This window comes from Ictalurus punctatus, chromosome 4, assembly GCF_001660625.3.
Source record: "Ictalurus punctatus breed USDA103 chromosome 4, Coco_2.0, whole genome shotgun sequence".
In the NCBI taxonomy this organism is placed as follows: domain Eukaryota; kingdom Metazoa; phylum Chordata; class Actinopteri; order Siluriformes; family Ictaluridae; genus Ictalurus; species Ictalurus punctatus.
The window spans coordinates 12,952,725-12,975,000 of record NC_071284.1 but is presented as its reverse complement, the minus strand read 5'-3'; the positions used below and the strand labels follow the sequence as shown (position 1 = coordinate 12,975,000).

Sequence of the window (22,276 nt, the reverse complement as noted above, 5' to 3'; positions counted from 1 at the left end):
ATTCACACTGAGCGTGACACATTAAAGCGAAGTGAATCACAGACGAAAGGTGCTTTCACACAAAACACGAACCGAATGATTGCATTCGGCTAATTCACACCTACGCGATATGTGGCGCTGACCGAGAATGAATTTTATGCCTGCACACTAGGTGGCGCAACCCACTATTCAGCTGATCAGCCTATCATCTTTGACCATAGAGAAGAAGAATCACTTAAATGTTTGTGCGTACCACAAGGCAGACAAACTGTTAAGAAGCACAGAAAAAGAAAGAAAATGGATTTGAAAATGGATTTTGCTGTGAATTTTATCGAAACGTTATCTGTTCTCAGACACCAATGGTCACAAGAACTCAACATCAAAAGAAACTTGACTGGCTGCATTGACGCAGCTGACATTATTAAATGTTCCATTTCAACAATAAATGTGTTAACTGGTTCACCGCTGTTTTAAAAATTATACTGCAGTGATCTTGACTGTGTAAGCCCTATAGAATTGATTAAAAATTAAGCTTGATCCTGGCCTTTGATACTTACTCTGCTCAGAATTAGAGATGGCACGATGCTACTATTTTGTTTCCGATATCCATCCCATATTTTTCCAAATTTAAAAGCTACTAAGCTTTAAAATGATTTTTAAACTGAAGCACTTAAAAAAAACAGGAAAAATGCATCCAAATCCAATTCCAATCTTTTCCATTTCTTACAGGATCAAAAAAAAATTCTCCAATATCAAATCCACCATTTAATTTTTATTTATTTATGTATTTTTTTTTAAAACTGGTTCTTCCCCAGTACCAATCCTGGGTATTGAAACTGTGTCATCTCTACACATAACATTTACTTATTTCCCCACATAGGCTAATAGACTAAACACTTACAGAAACATATAGGCTTCTATCTGGCTTGGTGGGTTATTTCAATACAAACCTTTTGCTAACACTTTATTTGAATACTCTACAGATGTTTATCAACAGATGTTCATTCACAAGTTGATAATGTATAGATTATCTGCTAAACATCAACATGCTTAGACTGGATAATCTAAATAAAATGATAAAATGAAAAAAGGCTCTATGTACTACTGCATAATCTAGCTGTAATCCTAATATGCCTATCCTGCACCACATCACCATTCACACATGGCATTCCTTCAAACCTGTCGGTATTTCTTCATGTACTGTATAATGCATTCAGCAGTAGAACTGCTATCTTACACTTTCCTGTAGAGGCTTTTAAATGCTGCTTCATACTTGGAATGGAATGGAATTATTTACTCAGGGGTTGAGTTATTGGTCTAGATGGTACTTGTGCTGGCTTATTTATACATGCTTCTGGCAATGGATTCTGGCCTGGTGCTGTAGATACTTGCCTACTGACATTTCTTTGTCCCTTTTTGTCCCTCTGAATGTGTGATAACCTTGGACTTTTACCACTGCACTCCCACATTTGCACTTCATGTAGCAAACATTTGTTTTGCCTGAACACCCAGTGGCATCTTTTTATGTTGCTATGTAGCTTTTGCATTTCCATTCATTTATGTTGAAGACTTACAAAATTTGTAGTACTATTACGTAGAATTGCTACAAGGTTTTTTTTTTTTCACGCCTTTGGAGAATGATCGGGTGCTATCTTTATGAATAGGAACTATATCACAAATACTGTTTCAAGGTTACAAGAGCTAAAATTAAAAACCACATATCTGAGTTTCAGAACTTTATTAGTTTATTGTTTACTGTAATCATTAAAATCCCTCTTCAGTAGAAGGTGGGTTTCCTGTTAAGACTGGTACCTCTCATGGTTCCGATCATAAAATTCTAAAGGAGGTTCATCTAGCCACTTTCACATCTGGCTTGCTTATTAGGTATCTAGATCTACACTAGACCCAAAGTTTTATACAGTATAGCTACTTTTTTGGCAATGGAAATTGTAAAGTGCTCCACAAATAAAATTGAATTGAACTGAACTGAATTGAATTGAAGAATGGAACATTTCTCACATGGTAGTAGTAATGAGCATTGCCCTTCAAGGATTGGAATGTGACACATATTGATTATTTTCTCCTGTGTAGAAGCTTATTTGTTTTAATGCATATTTAATAACTTTATGTCCCTTGACTAAATCATTACGGTAAAACAGAATGAAAATGTGTATATGGCTTCCAGGTTATTTTTAATAAACCCATCAAATGCAATATTCCTTTTGTTCATTTGTAATGTTTGTCCTCTGTGCTTGTTTTTGTGCCTCAGGCTGTGAGAGTGGCTACTGGGGACCTCACTGCAGTAACCGTTGCCAGTGTCAGAACGGAGCCCTGTGTAACCCCATCACTGGGGCCTGTGTCTGCACAGACGGCTACCAGGGCTGGCGATGTGAGGACCCCTGTGAGCCTGGCTACTACGGCAAGGGTTGCCAGCTGCAGTGCCAATGTCTTAACGGTGCCACCTGTCACCACGAGACAGGAGAATGCATCTGTGCCCCTGGGTATATGGGTGCTGTGTAAGTAGCTTTTCACGCATACCAAATGTATAGATATGGTTTCCTGTAGCATTACCTGTGTAACAGTTTCTGATGCATTGTGCATGTTTGGTTTCTTTTAGTTAAATGTTTTTTTCCCTCCAAAAATGGCTCTTGGATGGCTTTACATATTTCTTGATGCAACCCAATACAGTGGCACTAAGCAAGTCTGAGCAAGTTTTTGTTCTTGTGCTACGGCAGCTGCGGTGTGCGCTGTCCATCCGGCAGCCATGGGACCCAGTGTGAGCAGCGCTGCCCCTGCCAGAATGGTGGAACCTGCCACCACATCACTGGAGAGTGCTCATGTCCGGCTGGCTGGACTGTAAGGCTCACTGCATACAACTGCTGAAAGACTAAAAGTAGGAAAGTGACAAGGGAGATGATTGAAAGAATGAGGAGGTGAATGGGGACCAGGGGATGAGGAAAAAGGTTGAGAGAGAATGAAGGAGAGGGGAACAAATGATGACTGATGGAGGAATGGATGACATGAGATGGAATGAAACTGAGAGAGCCATGGAGAAAGGGTAATTGGGGGCTAAACTAGAGGTTAAATGAATATAGAGTTTTTGAGACAGGGGAGTAGTGGGGTAGAGACTCAGTGACCGGGATACTGCATATCGGGAAATTTAAGAGTAAAAGAAATGCAAGCTATCTGCAAAGAACCTCACAGTAATTGATGCTCATTATTAGTATTAATAATGAAATGTGCAAAGTCTCATTAATACTCATTATGTGTCATCTTTCTGTTAAATCCCTGAGACCTTTAGTGATAATATTCTCCAATACTCACACACACTCTTTCTTTCTTTGTTACACCACAGGGGTCTGTGTGTGCCCAGCCCTGCCCATTAGGCAAATTTGGCATCAACTGCAGCAAGGACTGCTCATGCCGTAATGGGGGACTGTGTGACCACATCACTGGACAGTGCCAATGTATGGCAGGCTACACTGGCCGCAGGTACTCAACAATGAAATTACATGAAATTAGCACTCCATCAGTACAATGAAGAAGCCCATAGTGACATTATGTCTTCTATTCATGGCTTTAGTGAGTGTGCAAAATTTCTTTGTCCTCTTAATGATAGTTGACTTTTTTATTGTGGCCAAGCTGTAGGTTCTATTATGTTGCTTTTTACATAAAGGTTAAGATTTATTTTTTGTCTTGTCTTCTTGTGTTTGCAAATAAACAAAAGAAATGGTACATGACTTGTGACATATCATTATATGTTTATCTGCTCTACCTTTGTTTCCATCTTAATCTGATCCTGTTGTGTCCATCAACCCCACTCCTGGCTCTGCTCTGGTTGTTTCTAGCCATTAATTACCAGTAATGGAGTATTACAAGTTAATTGAAATGGCTTTGTCTCTATATTACAGCGAGTTGTCCTGAGGGTTTATTAGCTTGCTAAGGCGATAGTCTGTAGGATAAAATGCTTCTAGGACAAGTCCTTCCTTTTCTCTAATATTTTGCAAAATTGCTCTCATTCATTTGCTCTGTGACAGGTGAATTAACCCAGCAGGAATTATCTGAGATTGTGTTAGGACAAACCCTCCCCTCCCCCACCCCTCTGCAATAACACCCATGTCTCCCAGTACAGCCGCTGCTGCTGTAATTTAAATGCGAAACATAACTACTCCATTTTATAATTTAATTGAGCTATTTATCTGTCTCCTAATGGCTTCATTGGACACTTGAGATTGATGCTCTGTCAAGATTGTATATTTAACTTCTTGAAAAAGCTTTCTCTCCTTAAGTCACTTTACTATTCCACGCAGAGAAAGGCCATGGTTTTAATTATAATCACTGTAGGTAATGACAGTGGCCTCACCTTGCTCTGCTCCAGAGGAGAAGATGAACACAAGTAGTGCCAAAACATTGCAGAGCTCTGACTTATGACCTCTAGATTAGCCTGACCCTAAATATGACTAAATCTCAGACTATGTTTTCCTAATGTGTTCTGAGACATTAGAGACTGGCAGGACATTGAAAATTAAGATTGTTTTGAGGTCTTCTGTTCTCAGCAAAGTATGTCTACTGTGCCAGGTGCCAAGAGGAGTGCCCTGTCGGTACATATGGCCAGCAGTGTGCGCTCCATTGCGACTGTCAGAATGGGGCCAAGTGTTACCACATCAACGGTGCCTGTCTGTGTGACACAGGCTTTAAAGGACCTCACTGCCAGGAGAGATTCTGCCCCCCAGGGTTGTACGGACTTATATGTGACAAATACTGCCCCTGTAATACTACAAATACTTTGAGGTAAGCAAACAGAGGTAAACACCATACTGAACAAACAGTAGTCACTCTAAAGATCATGACCAACACTTAGACTAGACATTATATACATAGAGTTCCATAAGTATTTGGAAGTGACACCTTTTTTGTAAATTTTCCTCTGTACATCACCACAGTGGATTTGAAATGAAGCAATCGAGATTTGATTGAAGTGTAGACTTTCAGGGTTAATTCAAGGGGTTTAACAAAACTTTTTAGGAATTACAGCCATTTTTTCAGAGTCCCTCGATTTTCCCAGGCTCAAAAGTAATTGGACAAACTAGCACAATCATAAATATTATTATTAGGATTATTTCTAATACTTAGATGCAAAATGTGGAACCCATGGACATCACCAAATGCTGAGTTTCCTCCCTTGAGACGCTTTGCCAGGTCTTTACTGCTACTGCCTTCAGTTTTGTTTTCAGTAAGTAAAAAGCATTCTCAATTGGGTTTCATTTCAAATCCATGGTGGTGGTGTACAGAGGTAAATTTACAAAAATTGTGTCAAATGTGTACAAATATTTATGGACCTGACTGTACATGCTCATAATTTGCAGTACAGTATATGAATGTATTTGTTGCAGTCATGCAGTACAGCACCTGATTCCCACAAATTAAATTCCCTGCCTTGATGAGCAGAAAAGCTCATTGGGTGAAGCAGGTGGTGTTTTATAGGGTTAGAATATATTCAACACTACACAGTTCATTTATGACCAGAGCGAAATGTAATTACAGTTTGACTAAACTAAGAAATTATCTTATTCATTTAATATCAAGTACTATAGAGGAAATACTTTAGGTCTACCATGAAAATATGTTTATTACCAAGGGCCATACTCAAAGTTGGGACTTGCATTCAGAAGATTCAGTATGTCAATAATCACACAAGAGGTATTCAATGTTACAAAGCTACACAGATTGTTGCCAAAGTTTATACTAATAGAGTAATATACAATTGAAATAAACGGAAAATATTTTAATAAACATCTATTAGTACCTTAATATATGGAGAATATATTGAGGCTAAAATTTTACACTGGACACTGCGGCAGTGAAGCGGGAGTTTCGGCGTCGAGTCAAAACATTTTTTTGGGGCACTGCTCACGCAGAATTAAAGCGCCAGTATACCACTGAAAGATTTAAATGAAGATGAGTTCACAAAAAAGTATATATTGCACAGAAAAATTAATTTGTAGAGCAGTACATTTCATATCCAGTTAATGTTAATATATAAAAAAGTTTATATTTATATTACATTGGTACCCTGTCCAGGGTGTACCCCGCCTTTTGCCCGATGCTCCCTGGAATAAGCTCCAGGTTTCTCGTGACCCTGAGAAGGATAAGCGGTATAGAAGATGGATGGATGGATGGATGGATATTATATAGTACCAGTTTGATATTCAATGATGAAGTAGAAATGCTTTTGTTTGTGGTGAGTGAATGTGAAGCCTAGAATTCAGTCAATTAATTCTGTTAATATGAATTAATAACATTCAATAAGTTAAGAAATCTTACTTTAATCTTCATAATTTAGTTCATGTGTTAATTTTAATTTGAGTAATGTGTTTTGTTTATGAGACAGTTACTGTGAAACAACTTGTTGTAATGGAGAGAATAAAGTTTTTATTTGCATTTGCTTCAGGATTGTGTAATTAATTATTAATAATTTAAAAGAAGGTATAAAAGGCAGAACTATCGGTATAGGCCAATATTACTCTGAATAATCGGTTATCAATATCGGCTGGGAAATTTAGTGTCGGTGAATCTCTAATTGAGGTTAATAGTCCTAGTCATGATAATAATGCTAATTTGCCAAGTTTTCAAATTTATTTTTAATTTCCAATTTGGAATCCACTCGTATTAGATGGCTGCCAAATCATAAAACAGCATTTGATACCACAGTAGTATAATAATGGATGGAGGCCAAATTGAAAAAAATTATATTCACAGAAACTCAGTTTTTGTTTACTCATTTAACAACTGAACACACTCTCTATTAAAGACACTATTTAAACACCATACAGAAAGTTTATGCTTCGTGAGAAGGAAAAAGTGTTTCAGCAGAATAATGAGCATATTCAATTAATCTTCAGCAATCACTTTATCCTGGTTAAGGTTGGAGTGACTTCAGAGCCTATCCTGGGAACACTGAGCACAAGGCGTGAATACACCGTGGATGGTGTCTATCGCAGGGCACCATGCACACAAATATCCACACACTCGTTCACACATAGGGGCGATTTTTCATAGCCAATTAACCTACCAGCATATTTGACATCATTACCTATTATAATGTCATATATTTGTCATACAGTGCCGTAAAAAAGTATTTGATATATCTGATTTCTTCTGTTTTTGTGTATAGCTCATGCTAAATAGTTTTAGATCAAACGAAATACAACATAAAACAAAGACACCTGAGTAAACACACAATGCAGTTTTTATTTATTTATTTATTTATTTTATTGAAGCAAAAATACAGTTACCCAACATATACTGTATCACCAGTGTGAAAAGCAAATTGCCTCTTTAAACTTAAAATCTGTTTTTGTTACTCCTATGCTTTGGATCATTGTCTTGCTGCATAATCCAGTTGTGCTTGAGTTTCAACTCACAGACTGAAGACCAGACATTCTCCTTTAGGATTTTCTGGTAGAGAGCAGAATTCATGTTCCCCTCAATTATTGCAAGTTGCCCAGACCCTGAAGCAGAAAAACATCCTCACACCATCACACTTCCACCACCATGCTTGACTGTAGGTATGATGTTCTTTTTGTGGAATTCTGTGTTTGGTTTATGCCAGATGTAATGGAACCCCTGTCTTCCAAACAGTTCCACTTTCGACTCATCAAACCACAGAACATTCTCCCAAAAGGTTTGAGGATTATCAAGGTGTGTTTTGGCAAAATTCAGATGAGCCTTAATGTTCTTCGAGGTTAGCAGTGGTTTTCACCTCGCCACTCTTCCATGGATGCCATTTTTGCCTAGTGTCTTTCCGATAGCGGAGTCATGAACAGTGACCTGTATTGATGTAAGAGAGGCCTCTAGGTCCCTCGATGTTGTCCTTGGCTTTCCTGGATGAATAGTTGCTGTGCTCTTGAAGGAATTTTGGAAGGGTGGCCACTTCGGTGGATGGTTCACTACTGGGCGTTTTTCCATTTGGAGACAATGGCTCTCACTGTGGTTCTTTGAGTCCCAGAGCCTTTGAAATATCTTTGTAACCCTTCTCAGACTGATGTATTTCAATCATCTTCTTCCTCATCATTTCTGGAATTTCTTTCACTTTGACATAGTGTGTTACTGGGTAAGACCTTTAACCAACTTCATGCTGTTGAAAAAGTTCTATTTAAGTGTTGATTGATTGAACAGGGTTTGCAGTAATCAGGCCTGGTTGCCTCTAGTCCAGCTGAACCCCATTATGAATTCAGTTTAGTAACTATGAGGGCTAATACATTTATCAAACAGGCCCAGTTGGAATGGGATAAATGTTTTGCTTCAGTAAATAACATTATCATTTAAAAACTATATTTTGTGTTTACTCAGGTTGCCATTGTATTGTCTTTGATTTTGTTTTCATTTCTGAAACAATTTAGTATGAGATATACAAAAAAAATCAGAAATACTTTTTCACAGCACTGTATGTTTAAATTATTGCCTTTACGTAATCAGGATACAAAAAACTGATAACTCTAATCCGTTACAGTTGCGTCAAAAAGACAGCAACTTCTGCATGAGCAACCTCCTGGTGCATGCGCAAATAAATTTTGCGCAAAGTTAATTTGGTAGAAATTAACACAAATTGTTCTCTGAGATGATTTTGTTAGGGTGACCATACGTCCTCTTTTTCCTGGACACATCCTCTTTTTCAGACCTTAAAAAAGCATCCGGATAGGATTTCTAAATTTGAGAAAATGTCCAGGATTCGTCTTTAGTTTCATTATGATGTGCTTGTGGTCTAATACTGCATCATGTGTGTGCATATTTGCATTGCCTTAACCCCTCACTGTAATTCCAAACTTCTCGCACCCCAATTGTTCAATTATAAAAGTCTTGCAGCAAGTATTGGCCAAATTCCTGCCTCTCAACCATTAGCCTACTCTCAGTGAACGAGTGAAGGTGAAGTGCTGTTGTGTTCGGCATCAAACGGTTGCTTGACAATAGCAGCAAATGAAGCTGTCCTAAGTCGAAACAGTGCTCATGGCCATATAAGGTCATTTTTAATTTCATGTTATCACATTGCTTCATTTTACATGGTCATTCAGATGTGTAAATGATGATAGAAGGTACACTTGTGGCATCTAATATTTTATTTTATTCTATGGACATTTAACAGAATGTAGGAAAAAATTAAAACCTGGGCAGAGTGAAACAAATTTTATTTATATATATATTTGTGATATTAACAGTGTGTCTTTTTCAGTGTATTAAAGTCTGTATTCATATTAACACTGTTGTGAATGCTATTAAGACCCCAACCCACACACACACACCCCAAAAAACCCTAGCTTTTGTGATGTTATGTTACCCACATCAGGTACAGTGATCTTTTTATTTATTTATTTATTTTATTACAATGAATCCAAACATTGAACTGTTTTTAAGCTTTTAAATTAAGCGCTAAATAAGTGTTTTAGTGATTACTGATTACATTTTTTAAGAAGTAATTTGTAACTGCAACAGAATACATTTTTAAAGTAACCCTGCCAACCCTAAAAATATTATATATTATGAGCCAAATATTATGAGTACAAGCATAATGCAACCAAATGCTAGAATTTAGTACAGTTTTTGGCCAAAGTGCTCGAAAAAATTGCACTTACCTTTCCTCCTCTGAGAAACGCCTCAGTTTTCAGCATACACCACCCTGTTCACATCTCATATGCAAAAATCTGAGCAGTGCTTATGTCTATAGTTATTTGTCAGCTCCAAATAACATCCTCATTTCCTGTATTATCTCCTCACTATGCATGTGGAACTGAACTCTACATATGGTCCTTTTGAAATGTTTTTGTTATGTAAAAAAATATTTTATACCAACATCAATGTCTTATTTCAAAGGGCTATGGCAAACTTTATTTCTTTAATGCATTTGGATGTGAACACATTGTTATAGTTGTTTTACCTGTTACATACTTTACAGCCATTTCTGTTCTATTCAGCAATTCTTCAATTCTTTATGCTGACAAACAGTACAATAAGCTACTATGGCATACCTTCTCAGCAAAGGCTGTAGTCATATCCACACTCTTCACTTTACAGCATGACCTGAGTGTTTAGTGTCCAGATCCATTTTCTTCGTTCAGCTTTCAAGTTGAATTCGGAACACCTTTCAGCGATAGGGTGTCACTCACTCTTTATAGCTCCCCATGCATCCTTTGCATCATTTATTAGTTTTAATTTCCTGCTTGTCTTTTATTATTACTCTGTTGTTATTGGAAGCAGTGTTTGTTGCTTTTCTTTGTACCTATTCACATACTTCTTTCCATTCCTCTCTCCCTATCTCGCTCCCTATCCCCCCCAAATCTCTCTCTCTCAGCTGTCATCCTCTATCAGGGGAATGCTCTTGTACAGCAGGGTGGACTGGTCTGTACTGCAATGAGATGTGTCCTCCGGGCTACTACGGTGAGGGCTGCAGCCTAAAGTGCCAATGTGCTAATGGGGCAGACTGTCATGGGGTCACTGGAGCCTGCATCTGTGCTCCTGGCTTCACTGTGAGTCCACCATCCATCACTGAACTATTTATACTAAGGAATCCTATGATGTAGTACAGACACATGGGCTGTGACCTGGCATCAGCTACTACAGAAGAGTCTAAAAGTGACTTTTTCTTTTTCTTGTGACTGGCTGGTTTTGTGGGGGGAAAGTGAGGGGGTTAAAGAGGGGTAATCACATTCAGTGCAATGAGACGTATCCCCTGCGTTACTGAGGAACACACAGAGAAAAGAGCTGTATCGTTATGGAGAGCTTCGACTTGACACATGTGCCATCAACACAAAATGTGTTGTTCAAAGTTATTTTCTTGTCATCTCATTTGAGGCAATGGTGTAGCTCAGCAGTGGAGTTTAGCTCTTAAAAAGCTTTTTATAGGGTTGTACATGCACATGCACACTAACACACCTGCAGTTTCTTCACACCTGCAGACTTCAAGCTCAGCAGGTACTGAAAGCTTAATAATAGACGTGCCCTGTTACACAGCAGGCCTGGACTTAATATAAAGACTCTTGCCAAATGGAAAAAAAGGAGAGTCAGAGATTCCCTCTGACATTAATAAAAAGTGTCTGGCATATGGAGCATGTTATACAAATCAGAATAATGGATCACGCCGGCTCTGGATTTGACTTACTCCCCTTAACTACTAAGCAATGAGGGAAAACAGATGAAGATAGAAAGATGAAAAATGAGTGGTCAGATGTGATTAAGAATTATATTAATAAAATTCTGCCCTCTGGTTTTATTGTTTTACATAAGTATGTTATTGCCAAGCCTGCTAAGGAGTAAATGCTTTCTCTCGTGATTTAATAGAACAAAAAGAAGAAAGGAAGATACACAAGTAATGACTTGGTGAACGGCTTCCACTGCAATTATTTTCAGTTACAAAGAATGGAAGTCTCACAATATAGATGAAGAACTGCACTCTGTGCTGGAGATAAAGACAGAAGCAGTGGCCTGATTAAGACAAACACTGACCGAGGTGCTCCTGCCAACTCTTACCTTGGCTAGAGCTGTTGAGCTGTCTTGTAGCAGAGCTGCTGTGGCGGATTGCACCAACTAGAGAAGACATTGCCTGCATTTTCATTTTCTTCACCTGCTCCAAGTGCTGGATTTAAGAGGCCCTTTGCCAGTTTTATTAAGCATAGCTAAAGGAGCTTTGCCCAGAAAACTGAGTTAACTACATTGCAGTGGAATAGGGACAGTTTCCCAGTTAAGTCTTTTATTCAGTGTTACAGAACATCTGTGTCGGGAAAAAAAATATTGCACATGTAATAGCTCCTAGAGCTGTTATGCAGTAATATGTCTCGACATAGGGGAGAAGCTGTACACCTGGTACTATAGTATGGATGTATGGATTGAAAGGTGATGGTAGCACTTTGAATCAGTATAATATATGGAAATGTATTCTCCCTCACATCTCTCTAAAATACCAGCACTGTCCTTTGTTCTGATTTGGTCTGAGTCTTGCCTGAGCTCATCATCATATTCAGTTTTCTTTATTCTGGCTCCAAGCCTTATTCTTTTTATCTTCACAACTCCAGATTTGTGTTACTGCCACCAAACCTTTGTCCATATTTTAAACAAGTTTTCTTGGTGTGATTACAGCTTGAATTCTCACATTCACATCATTCAAATGCTTTTCAAGCAAACTCCTGTTTTCACATAGGTTTTGCATATTGTTTGAGGTCCAATAAACAAATTTAGATTCACTGTTTGAGGATGTTCATTTGTTCATTCCTCATCTTTTTTACACTGGTCAAGTCCAACCTTTATGCCATTGGGAATGTTTTGGATATACTTTATATACATTTTTCATGTCTCCACCAAGTTAATCTGCAAGCATTCCCTATAAGGTGGCATACAGCAATTAATTCACATCCTATACTGCTGTATATCACATTGTGACAAATTAATTAATTCATTAATTGTGCCAACAAAGAGCTATTGTAGGCTTTATCCCCAGAGAGAATTTCTTGGTTAGGCTCTTCATTAAGTACTTTGAACCTAGTGCATTCAAATTCCTGTGTGTCATTAGTGGCTGAAATGATTTTACCACAAGATCACTCACCAGCAAATTACTGGAAGTCAGGCCAACAAACTTTCCAGCTGCATGCGCTGCTGCGCTCACAAACTACTTTCACATCTCCACAATCCCTTCAAGAGAACTGCCAACGTTTGCAGTCTGGAAGTTGTCACTTTTGAGCGGAACAAAGATAACAGCACGTAGATTGATAAAAAATTAATTCGCAGATGTAAGCTTTTCATGTGGGCATGTGGAGAGAGAATGGGTGCAGATGGAGTGGGAGCGTGCGTGAGACGATGAGCATGATGAGCAAGGAGAAAAGCATAGCAATGAGAAGTGAGTGCATGAGAGAGATAGTGGAGAAATAGAGACAGCATGTTGGAGAGCAATAGAGTAAAACAGAGAGAGAGAGAGAGAGAGAGAGTGAGAGAGAGACTCCTGCTCTCACAGCTCAGTGAAATAATTCATTCAGGCTTCCCTCTAAGACATAGTTCCAGATGCTAATGAGCCCCATCCCACTGCTTGCACGAGGGAGTCAGGAGCCGCCCTGCACTCTGCTGCTGCACCACTAATTGGAAGGCTAAATCGTCATGTCAGCTGTCAATCAGAGGCAGGGATGACAAAGCCAGGTACTTGAGATGACCAGCTGAGGGAGATAGGATCCTGCTAAAGCACATAGATCGCACAGGGTCTCAGAGCCGGGGCTTTGAGAGTTCAGTGCATCTCAGTCACCAGTCACTGGATGGTAATGGATAGATGAGGGGCTGGGCAGTCTCACATGGTCTGCTCATTAAATCTGGGCTCTGGCATAGGGACTGAAGCTTCCTCTACTCCCATATGCTGTAGATCCAGGTTTTGGCATTCTGCCTTATTTGTACATGTGATTCAACTCATTATCTAATTACCAAGGCCTTCATGAGTTGAATTTAACATACCAGAAGAGGAAAAACCCGCCTCCATTCAGAGACGTGGTGACCTTGGCCTTGGTATGCATTTTACAGAGAGGTTGCATGCAGAAGTGTTGTTTATTTATCAATTTATAATGTGATGTGAAGGTTCACTGAGAGTCTGATTAATAAGATGAAATTCATGTCTCGAATTAGGAGCAATATTAAATTAAAACTGTTATTACTATCCCTAACAGCTATCCATAGCATTAAGTTGAGGAATTTGACCATCTCATGATGTGTGTGTGTGTGTGTGTGTGTGTGTGTGTGTGTGTGTGTGTGTGTGTGTGTGTTTTCTCTCTCAGGGAAATGACTGCTCCCAGACATGTCCTTCTGGATTTTATGGAACTAACTGCTCATCTGCCTGTCACTGCCATAATCAAGCCTCCTGTTCTCCCATTGACGGCTCCTGCATTTGCAAAGAGGGTACAAGCTCTCTCACACGCTCGCTTTCTAACATGCCTTCCCCTTTTTAGTCTCTGTGATACTAAGATAAATTATGGATATTTACATAAGCCTAAACAAGGTTGCAGCATGAACAGCACACAACAAATCAATGTGTTGTTTAATCAGAATCATTAGAATTGATTTACCATTGCTCACTTAATCAGTCCTTGCATCACTTGAAGACAGTCATTGATGAATTCTCCTTCTAGATTTGTAAATACTGCGTTATTGACCTGCTCATTGTAATCTGTTTACCACTAGATCATGCAGGATTTAGAATACATGAGAACAGAATTTAAAACACATTAACCTTTTTTAAACTTCAGTGCATGCTATTACAAAACACTATTTTTTTCTTAAATCAAAGGATCCACAAAGCCTGGAGGAAGATGCACAAAGTGAGCTGAATTAATTACAGAAGTCTGTTTAGACTGTAAAACCACACCAGCATGGCCTAAACTGAACTCATGAAAGCAGTATGTTTGCAGTCAAGTGTAAAAGTTTGTATACCCTCATGACCAAATGAGAGTATAGCAAAAAGACAGTGTGGTCCATTTCAGTCATTCATCCTTTAATCATTAAAAATGGCCAAATAATGAATGTTAAGATATTAATAGGGAAATAAAGCACAAATTCCAACTTCTTGTACAAGCCTTCTGAGATGTCTGTACTAACTCTGCTGTATTACATGGCGATACTTTGCCCATTCTTCTTGCTATATCTTATACTATATTTCTGTCTTCTTTAAAATAGATCTGGAGACATGATGAAATTTAATTGAAGCTTTTATTTTTCTGCTGATTTAGCTTTATGTTTTGGTTTGTTGACTTGTTGCAGGGTACATCCACATTTAATTTTGACCAGTGTTGTATTTTGTACAACAGTAAAATTGGACCATTTAGAAATAATTATATTTTCCTTTTTTCCATTAAAAACAATGGGGGACACTTCAGCTGTGAGTGGCATCTGGCTGACTGTGCTTGGAGAAGTCACTGGTGCTGCATAAACATGGGTTAAGCACCACTAGGACATACAGCAGCAGCAGCAGAGTTGCAGATCCAGTCGCATCAGGCTGGGAGCAGGCTCATTACATTCGCCACCTTTAATCTACATCCCATTCATAATTCACCAGTCTGCTAAGAGCCAATGTTCTCTATGGCCAACTTTCTCTCTTTTTCTCTCACTAACTCTTACACTCAATGTCTAACGTCTAGCCTGAAGCCATGCAAGTATTCTGTTCATTGACCTCAGTGCAGTGCAGGCATCAGGAGGCTTAGGTCTTCCAACTCCTCTATCTGATTTGACCTCACATCCCTTTTCTACCTCCCTGAGCACCACCTATTGATTGCATTTAATTATAGACTGGAGAGGACTCATTTGAGTAAAGTTAGACCCATTACAATGCAGTATGTAGTGAGTGTTGTGGATTGCCAGCATTCTGAACTTACTGCCTCTGGTTAGATATGTTAAAGTTGTTAACACGTGAGTAAATTAGTAAATCAATTAATGGGTGCTCTCTCTCTCTCTCTCTCTCTCTCTCTCTCTCTCTCTCTCTCTCCCCCCCACCCCCCTCTCTGGCAGGCTGGCAGGGTGTGGACTGTTCAATCTTGTGCTCCAGTGGAACATGGGGTCTTGGCTGTAACCAAACCTGTATGTGTGTAAACGGGGCTGCCTGTGACCCCATTGATGGCTCTTGCTCCTGCACACCAGGCTGGAGGGGAAAACACTGCCAACTGGCTTGCCCTGTGAGTGTGTGGGGTTATCGCCACCTACCTGTGGCTACACACAGTATATTTGTCCTTACAGTTTGGCTGATATGGAGTGTATGTGTGTGTGTGTGTGTGTGTGTGTGTGCGTATGTATGCGTCAGGATGGCACCTACGGGCTGGAGTGTCGGGAGCACTGTGACTGTAATCATGCCAACGGATGTGATCCCATCAGTGGCTACTGCCTCTGTTTGGCAGGATGGACGGGTGAGTAACAGTGTGCAACAGTGACACTAAGATTACACCAGCGAACATCATGATTAACTGTTACCTAAGCTTGGCATTGGATACAGCATACACCGTAACTAATGACACAGAAAACATAGCCAGAATTAAACTTGCCTGTGATTAGCAATAGATTCAACAGAATCATTTTCATTCTTCCTGTATCCATGAGGTCTGTGAAATCCTTAGAGAAAGTATGGAATATTAAGCAAATTACTTCTCTCACGATTATGTGAACTTGCATTGGGCTTCAGCTGAACATTACTGTAATAGCCTGTTCTGCTACTAATGTGAAGAACTCAGCGTTAATTTTCATTTATTTCAAAGTCTCAGATCTGCCCCCGGCCAAATGTCCTGATCATTTTGTAATTTTTAAACACTAAACAAGGTGAATTAAAATGAATTTGATATACTGCAATGGCATTGTATCAGCCCATAATTCTATGTAGTTAAATATACCATTCAGATATATTTTTTTGCTGTAAAGCCATCATTCCTACAAAGGATTCCATTTCCAGATCGTTCACTGCTTCCTATATCAAAGCCGCCCAGATAGCAAAGGAATGATGGCCTAGTGTCAGTCCGTGCTTACTTTCATCTGGCCCACATGCCACCATGGAATGATGGTAATGAAATCATCTGAGTGTGGCTGTCAGAATACAGCCACAACTCCACTTTGCTAAGCTCATATCTGAGACAAGATATGGACCTGAATTTATATTGGGTCACTTTTATTCCAAAATTGAAGACGAAAAAACCCCACATATGGTTGGTTGCATATTGTCCATTTTTGGATAGTACCAATACCATTATTATAACTGTGCCTTATGTGGCCTGTTATCATCTGTACTGGACAATGTACATACTATAATTATTCTCAGTTATTCAAAAGAACTTACACTTTTGTACCAACAGAAAGAGACCCCCAGTAGCTTTGAGAGAGCCCAATTTAGCCATTTTTGAACAATGGAGCATTTATAATGAGAGTTTTAAGCATGCCATGCCATCTAATTACCCTGTACTCTCTCAGGGAGAGTTTTAAAGCCATATGGTCATATGAGCAGGCTATAAAACTGGGGCTGTGTGTCCATTTTAGCCGAGTTAGAGAGTGGAACGGGCTCAGCCTTTGTGTTCAGCAGGAGACAGAAGGGTTGGGCAGGAGAGAGTATGCATGGTCTCTATATCGCACATCATCCAGGAACCTATTCTGGGAAAGGACTCAGCTCTCATTACTGGCGAGAAGGAGCCGGTCGCACAAAGATCTCACGCTCTGAATCCTGCCCTGGTCGGGCCATCTGCCCTGCCTAATGGAGTCACCGGGGTGCAAATGGGCCTGTGAGACACATTGAACATCTGAAGAGACATGCACTGCATGACAGTGATTTATGGAAATACGGCGACGCAAAGATCTACAAGAGCATACAGCATATGAGACAAGAGAATGAAGGCTCAATTTGGTGTTTGCACAAATGGTGGTAGAGGAGGATAAAGCAAGAAAATGGGAATTGGAGTGTATGAATGTATTTATGACATAAAGGGTAATAAATTCTTTGCAGGCACTGGTGTGAGAGCAGCATGAAAAAAAGATGGAATAGAGGAATGAGATGGATGTGATTTTCTTAGCAAAGGTGTAAAAGCAAGTGTAGATGTAGAAGAATAGAAAGAGCAATGGAGTAATGATCAAAAGGGGAGGTATGCCATAGAGAATATGTTTATCAAAGGAGAGGAGACTGGGAAGAAAGAGATTAAATGCTTACTCCAAAAGAAACTGTGCGCACATGTAATATTGAGTAAGAAGGTAGACAGCACGAGAGAGAGAGCGATGTTTGGAGAGCTCCAGAACAGGAAGAATGACTAACACAGCAAGCTCTGAAAAGCTCCCTGTTCAATAGGTCAGTATGTACAGTATTACACTTTGCACATATGTTTTATATCACAGCATCTGAAGTGTCTTTTTTTTGGGCTACCGAAAATGTTTTTACCCCTATCACACTGGCTGTCCTATTGGCAAAAGAACAAAATAGAATTTTTCAGTGAGAGAGATGGTATCACTGCATTTGGAAGAGAAACTTGTCTTTTGAGTGAGTTGAACAGAAGCAGGTTTCTCTCTCTCTCTCTCTCTCTCTCTCTCTCTCTCTCTCTCTCTCTCTCTCTCTCTCTCTCTCTCTCTCTCTCTCTTTTGCTCTGGTTTTATTCTGCACAAACACACAAAAGCCTTTTTGTTTGAGGGATGAGCTTGGCAACCACACACCAATTCTCTAGCTAGGCAGGTCAGATTTTGCTGAGGTACTGAAACTGTAAATATTTCTATTATAACTCCACATGCAATACTAATATAGCTACATATACCAACTGATGAGAAGAAAGAAAATAACAATACTTAAAAGGGCAACCTAAAATACACAGCTTATAGAAAAGGCATTATTTCTAACACACAAATACAACATAACTACTCATACACATAAAATATCCTTTTTGTTTGAGATTTCTAATTCTATACCATGAAGGGTATCTAATTCTATACCATGCATTGAAGAGTTACTTGATAGCCTTTCGCCTTTCTTGTTTGCCTCAGGATTATGAAATTGGTGCTTAAAATAGAATATACATCACATAGTCCGGAATAGAAAAATAAATGCATCTGAACTATATAAAAATGTCCAATTGAAGCAGTGAAATATCAGCACAGTTTCTCTTGGTCTGAATGAATTAAGTATTTCATCTTAAGCATGTGTATTTTTCCTAATAAATGTGAATTTATTAGAGAAACATTTCTACATGTGATTTTCCTCCAGCAAAGTAGATAAGAAGGAACAGATCTCACACCATGTTGTTGTAAATATTGTAATAATTCTAAAAATCTAAATCTGATACATGAATATAACCACAAAAATAAACATTTTGGGTGAATTCTCACATTTTCATGAGCCTGTTACAAACTATTGCTAACTAGCAAGCACCAGTTTGTCAATATGGAACATTTCTTTTTATCATCAAATTGCTGTGTTAATTTTTTTTAAGAAAAAAGAAAAAAAAAAAAAGATAGTTAATGCCTGTAGACTTTTTTTCTTTCTACTAGATTTAATCACAGTCAGTCAGGGTGTCTCATTCCGAAGTTGGAAAAACAGGTATTTTATTGCCGCCAATAGGGTCATTACAGTGAAGAAAATTTGTCATTTTGACTGACAAGTCTGTCTGCAAATTTTCACAGGTTTTCAGATAGGTCTGAAAGGACTCTCCGCCATGTAAACCCTACCATTGATATATTCACCCCATGTGTTCTCGCTCACTGAAGTCTTGTTGGATGTTCTAATATGACATGTAGAACACAAGACCAAGTGCATTATATATTTTACATGCACTTTAATTGTGTATGTGTGTGTGTGTGTGTGTGTTTGAGAGAGAGAGAGGGATAGATATGACACTCACCATGCAGCAGATCATCTTTCCGAAGTGTGTGAGGTCCTCTGCTCATTCACACCTTTCCCTTTTCATCTCATCTGTTTATACTACTTTTTTTTTTTATTTCTTGCTTTCTCCTCCCTCACTTTACTCTGCACTTTACTCTGTTTGTCACCATTAGGCTCTTGCTGCACTTTTCTATTCTCACTCATTGCGGACTCCAAAAGGGCTATTTTTCTATCCATGCAAACTGGAGCACAATTGGGCTTGCCCCCTCCAGGCTGGGTTTGTCTTAATTGCTTACCCCTGCAGGTTCCAAGTTATCATTACCCATCACCACCATCTTTCTGCCCCTATAAAATCTGTGCAGGATCGGAGGCCGTGCTTGAACACTCGAGCCAGGTCTAATTCAAAGCTGAGCAACTAATGCTGCTTTAATGCCTGTGTCATTCACACAGAGAGGTCTCCGTCAAAGGAAATTTCAAATGAGGGCTCATGAGAAAAAGTAGCTGCATGAAAGTGTGCTTGAAGTGTGTGTGTGTGTGTGTGTGTGTGCTGAACTGTACCACCTCAATCTTTGTGCATGGTGTGGTTAATATCCACTATATCAACTTATTGTATTTTGTTCTTGGCTTCATATTTGAGTTTTGCCGTGTACTGATTTTTAAATGGTTATTATTGGTTATTATTGGTGATATCTGGTGATTACTGGTGATTATTGTATGTGTACAGTGCTGTGAAAAAGTATTTGTTCTGTTTTTGTGTACATCTTATAATTAATAGTTTTAGATCTACAAACGAAATACAACATAAAACAAAGGCAACCTGAGTAAACACAGTGCATTTTTTATTTATTTATTTTTATCTAAGCAAAAAAGTTATCAAACACCTATCACCCATGTGAAAAATTAATTGCCCCCTTAAATCTGTTTGTGCCACCTTTGGTAAATGGAGCACTTATATAGCGCTTTTATCCAAAGCGCTTTACACTGTGTCTCATTCAACCATTTACACACACACACTCACACGCACTCACGGTAGCAGAGCTGCCATGCAAGGCGCTAACTTGCCATCGGGAGCAACTTGGGGTTCAGGGTCTTGCCCAAGGACACTTCGACATGTGGAGTCACGTGGTCCAGGAATCGGACAGCCAGCCCTACGATTAGTGGACAACCCGCTCTAAAACCTGAGCCACAGCCGCCCCACCTTTAGCAGCAATAATTGCAACCAAACACTTCTGATAACTGGAGATCAGTCTTTCACTTACTTCTAGGACTAGGACTTAGTCATATGCTTTGGAATTGAGTCTTGCTGTATAATCCAGTTGTGCTTGAGTTTCAACTTATGGAATGAAGACTGGACATTCTCCTTTAGGATTTTCTGATGGAGAGCAGAATTCATGTTTCCCTCAATTATGGCAAGTTGCCCAGGCGCTGAAGCAGCAAAGTATCCCAACACCATCACACTTCCACCACCATGCTTGAACGTGTTATGATGTTCTTTTTATGGAATTCTGTGTTTGGTTTGAGGCCGTGTAAGACGATACCGATTACCGATTTCTTGTCATCATGATCAGCCGATACTGATCCCGATCATTCAAGCTTTATATAAGTGATATGTAAGCTTTCTGTTGACAGTCACTGTTAACCTTTTTTTTTTTTTTCAGATAAAGTAATACCATGTTGATGTTGCCTTGGTTATATTATTTACAGCAATGTTGTAGATTGTTGTTTTAATTGAGAATCAAACAAGTAAACACATTTTACAATGAACATTTTAATAGGCGATATATGTTCATAAATGGCGAATTTTTCATTGTTTCTTAAGACCTCGTAATAATTCCACACTGGTGATGACATGACTGCAGCACTAAAGTTTAACGTTATTATGTGTTTCACGTCCTCAGATGTTTTATGCCATCAGATTGTGATCGGTTCGTGAGATCTTCCAAATTTAGAGACAACCGATCAAGTCATAGAATGTGATTGATCGGAGCATCTCTAATGGGTGCCATTTTTGATCAGTGTCTTCCTGATAGTATAGTCATGATTTTGTCCTTGGCTCTTTTGTGACTTGTTGGATGAGTAGTTGCTGTGCTCTTGGAGGAATTTTGGAAGGTTTGCCACTTCTGGGAAGGTTCACTACTGTGCCGAGTTTTTCCATTTGGAGATAATGCCTCTTACTGTGGTTCTTTGGAGTCCCAGAGCCTTTGAAATAGCTTTGTAACCCTTCCCAGACTGATGTATTTCAATCAGCCTCTTTCTCACAATTTCTGGAATTTCTTTCAACTTTGTCATAGTGTGTTACTGGGTAAGACCTTTTAACCAACTTCATGAAAAAGTTAAAAAAGTTCTATTTAAGTGTTGATTTGTTTGAACAGGGTTTGCTGTAATCAGGCTTGGTTGCGTCTAGTCTGAACCCCAGCTGAACCCCATTATGTATGTAGTTTCATAGATTTGGGGAATTAGTAGCTACAGGAGAAAATAGATTTTCACACAGACCAAGTTAGTATTGGATAATTTCTTTGCTTCAATAAATAACATTATCGTTTAAAAACTGTATTTTGTGTGTACTCGGGTTGCCTTTGTTTTATCTTAGATTTTGTTTTAATTTCTGAAAAATTTAGTATGAGATGTACACAAAAACAGAAGAAATCAGGGCAAATACTTTTTCACAGCACTGTATGTGTTTATTATTGTATGTGTGTATTTGCATGTATGTATGCATTTTTAAAGTGCACAGTGTATACATTATGTTCTCTGTTTGTGTTGAAGTGCCAGTATTGCACATGGTACTTCAACACTTCCAATTCAGACAGTCTGATAGGCAGGCAATCGTGTGTGTGTGTGTGTGTCTGTGTGTGTGTCTTGGTGGACATCTTCCCTACTGCTTTTCACACAAGCCCTAGCACAGCTAAAAGAGAATAGGAGAGGAGGCCAGGCCGCTCGGGGGACTCGGCCCTGTTA

The 22,276-nt window shown here is 39.0% G+C and overlaps 1 protein-coding gene across 3 annotated transcripts in view; it reads left to right on the top strand.

Annotated features, from left to right (window-relative positions):
• The window catches only part of megf11 (multiple EGF-like-domains 11), a 135,074-nt gene that overhangs the window by 91,332 nt on the left and 21,466 nt on the right, over positions 1–22,276 (top strand). For all 3 annotated transcript variants that reach the window (XM_053677973.1, XM_017466556.3, XM_047154947.2), the window contains 8 exons: positions 2,249–2,495; positions 2,715–2,835; positions 3,335–3,471; positions 4,558–4,770; positions 10,325–10,499; positions 13,776–13,896; positions 15,499–15,662; positions 15,788–15,890. In XM_053677973.1, coding sequence (XP_053533948.1) covers positions 2,249–2,495; positions 2,715–2,835; positions 3,335–3,471; positions 4,558–4,770; positions 10,325–10,499; positions 13,776–13,896; positions 15,499–15,662; positions 15,788–15,890 — 1,281 coding nt within the window. The remainder of the gene's footprint in view (positions 1–2,248; positions 2,496–2,714; positions 2,836–3,334; positions 3,472–4,557; positions 4,771–10,324; positions 10,500–13,775; positions 13,897–15,498; positions 15,663–15,787; positions 15,891–22,276) is intronic.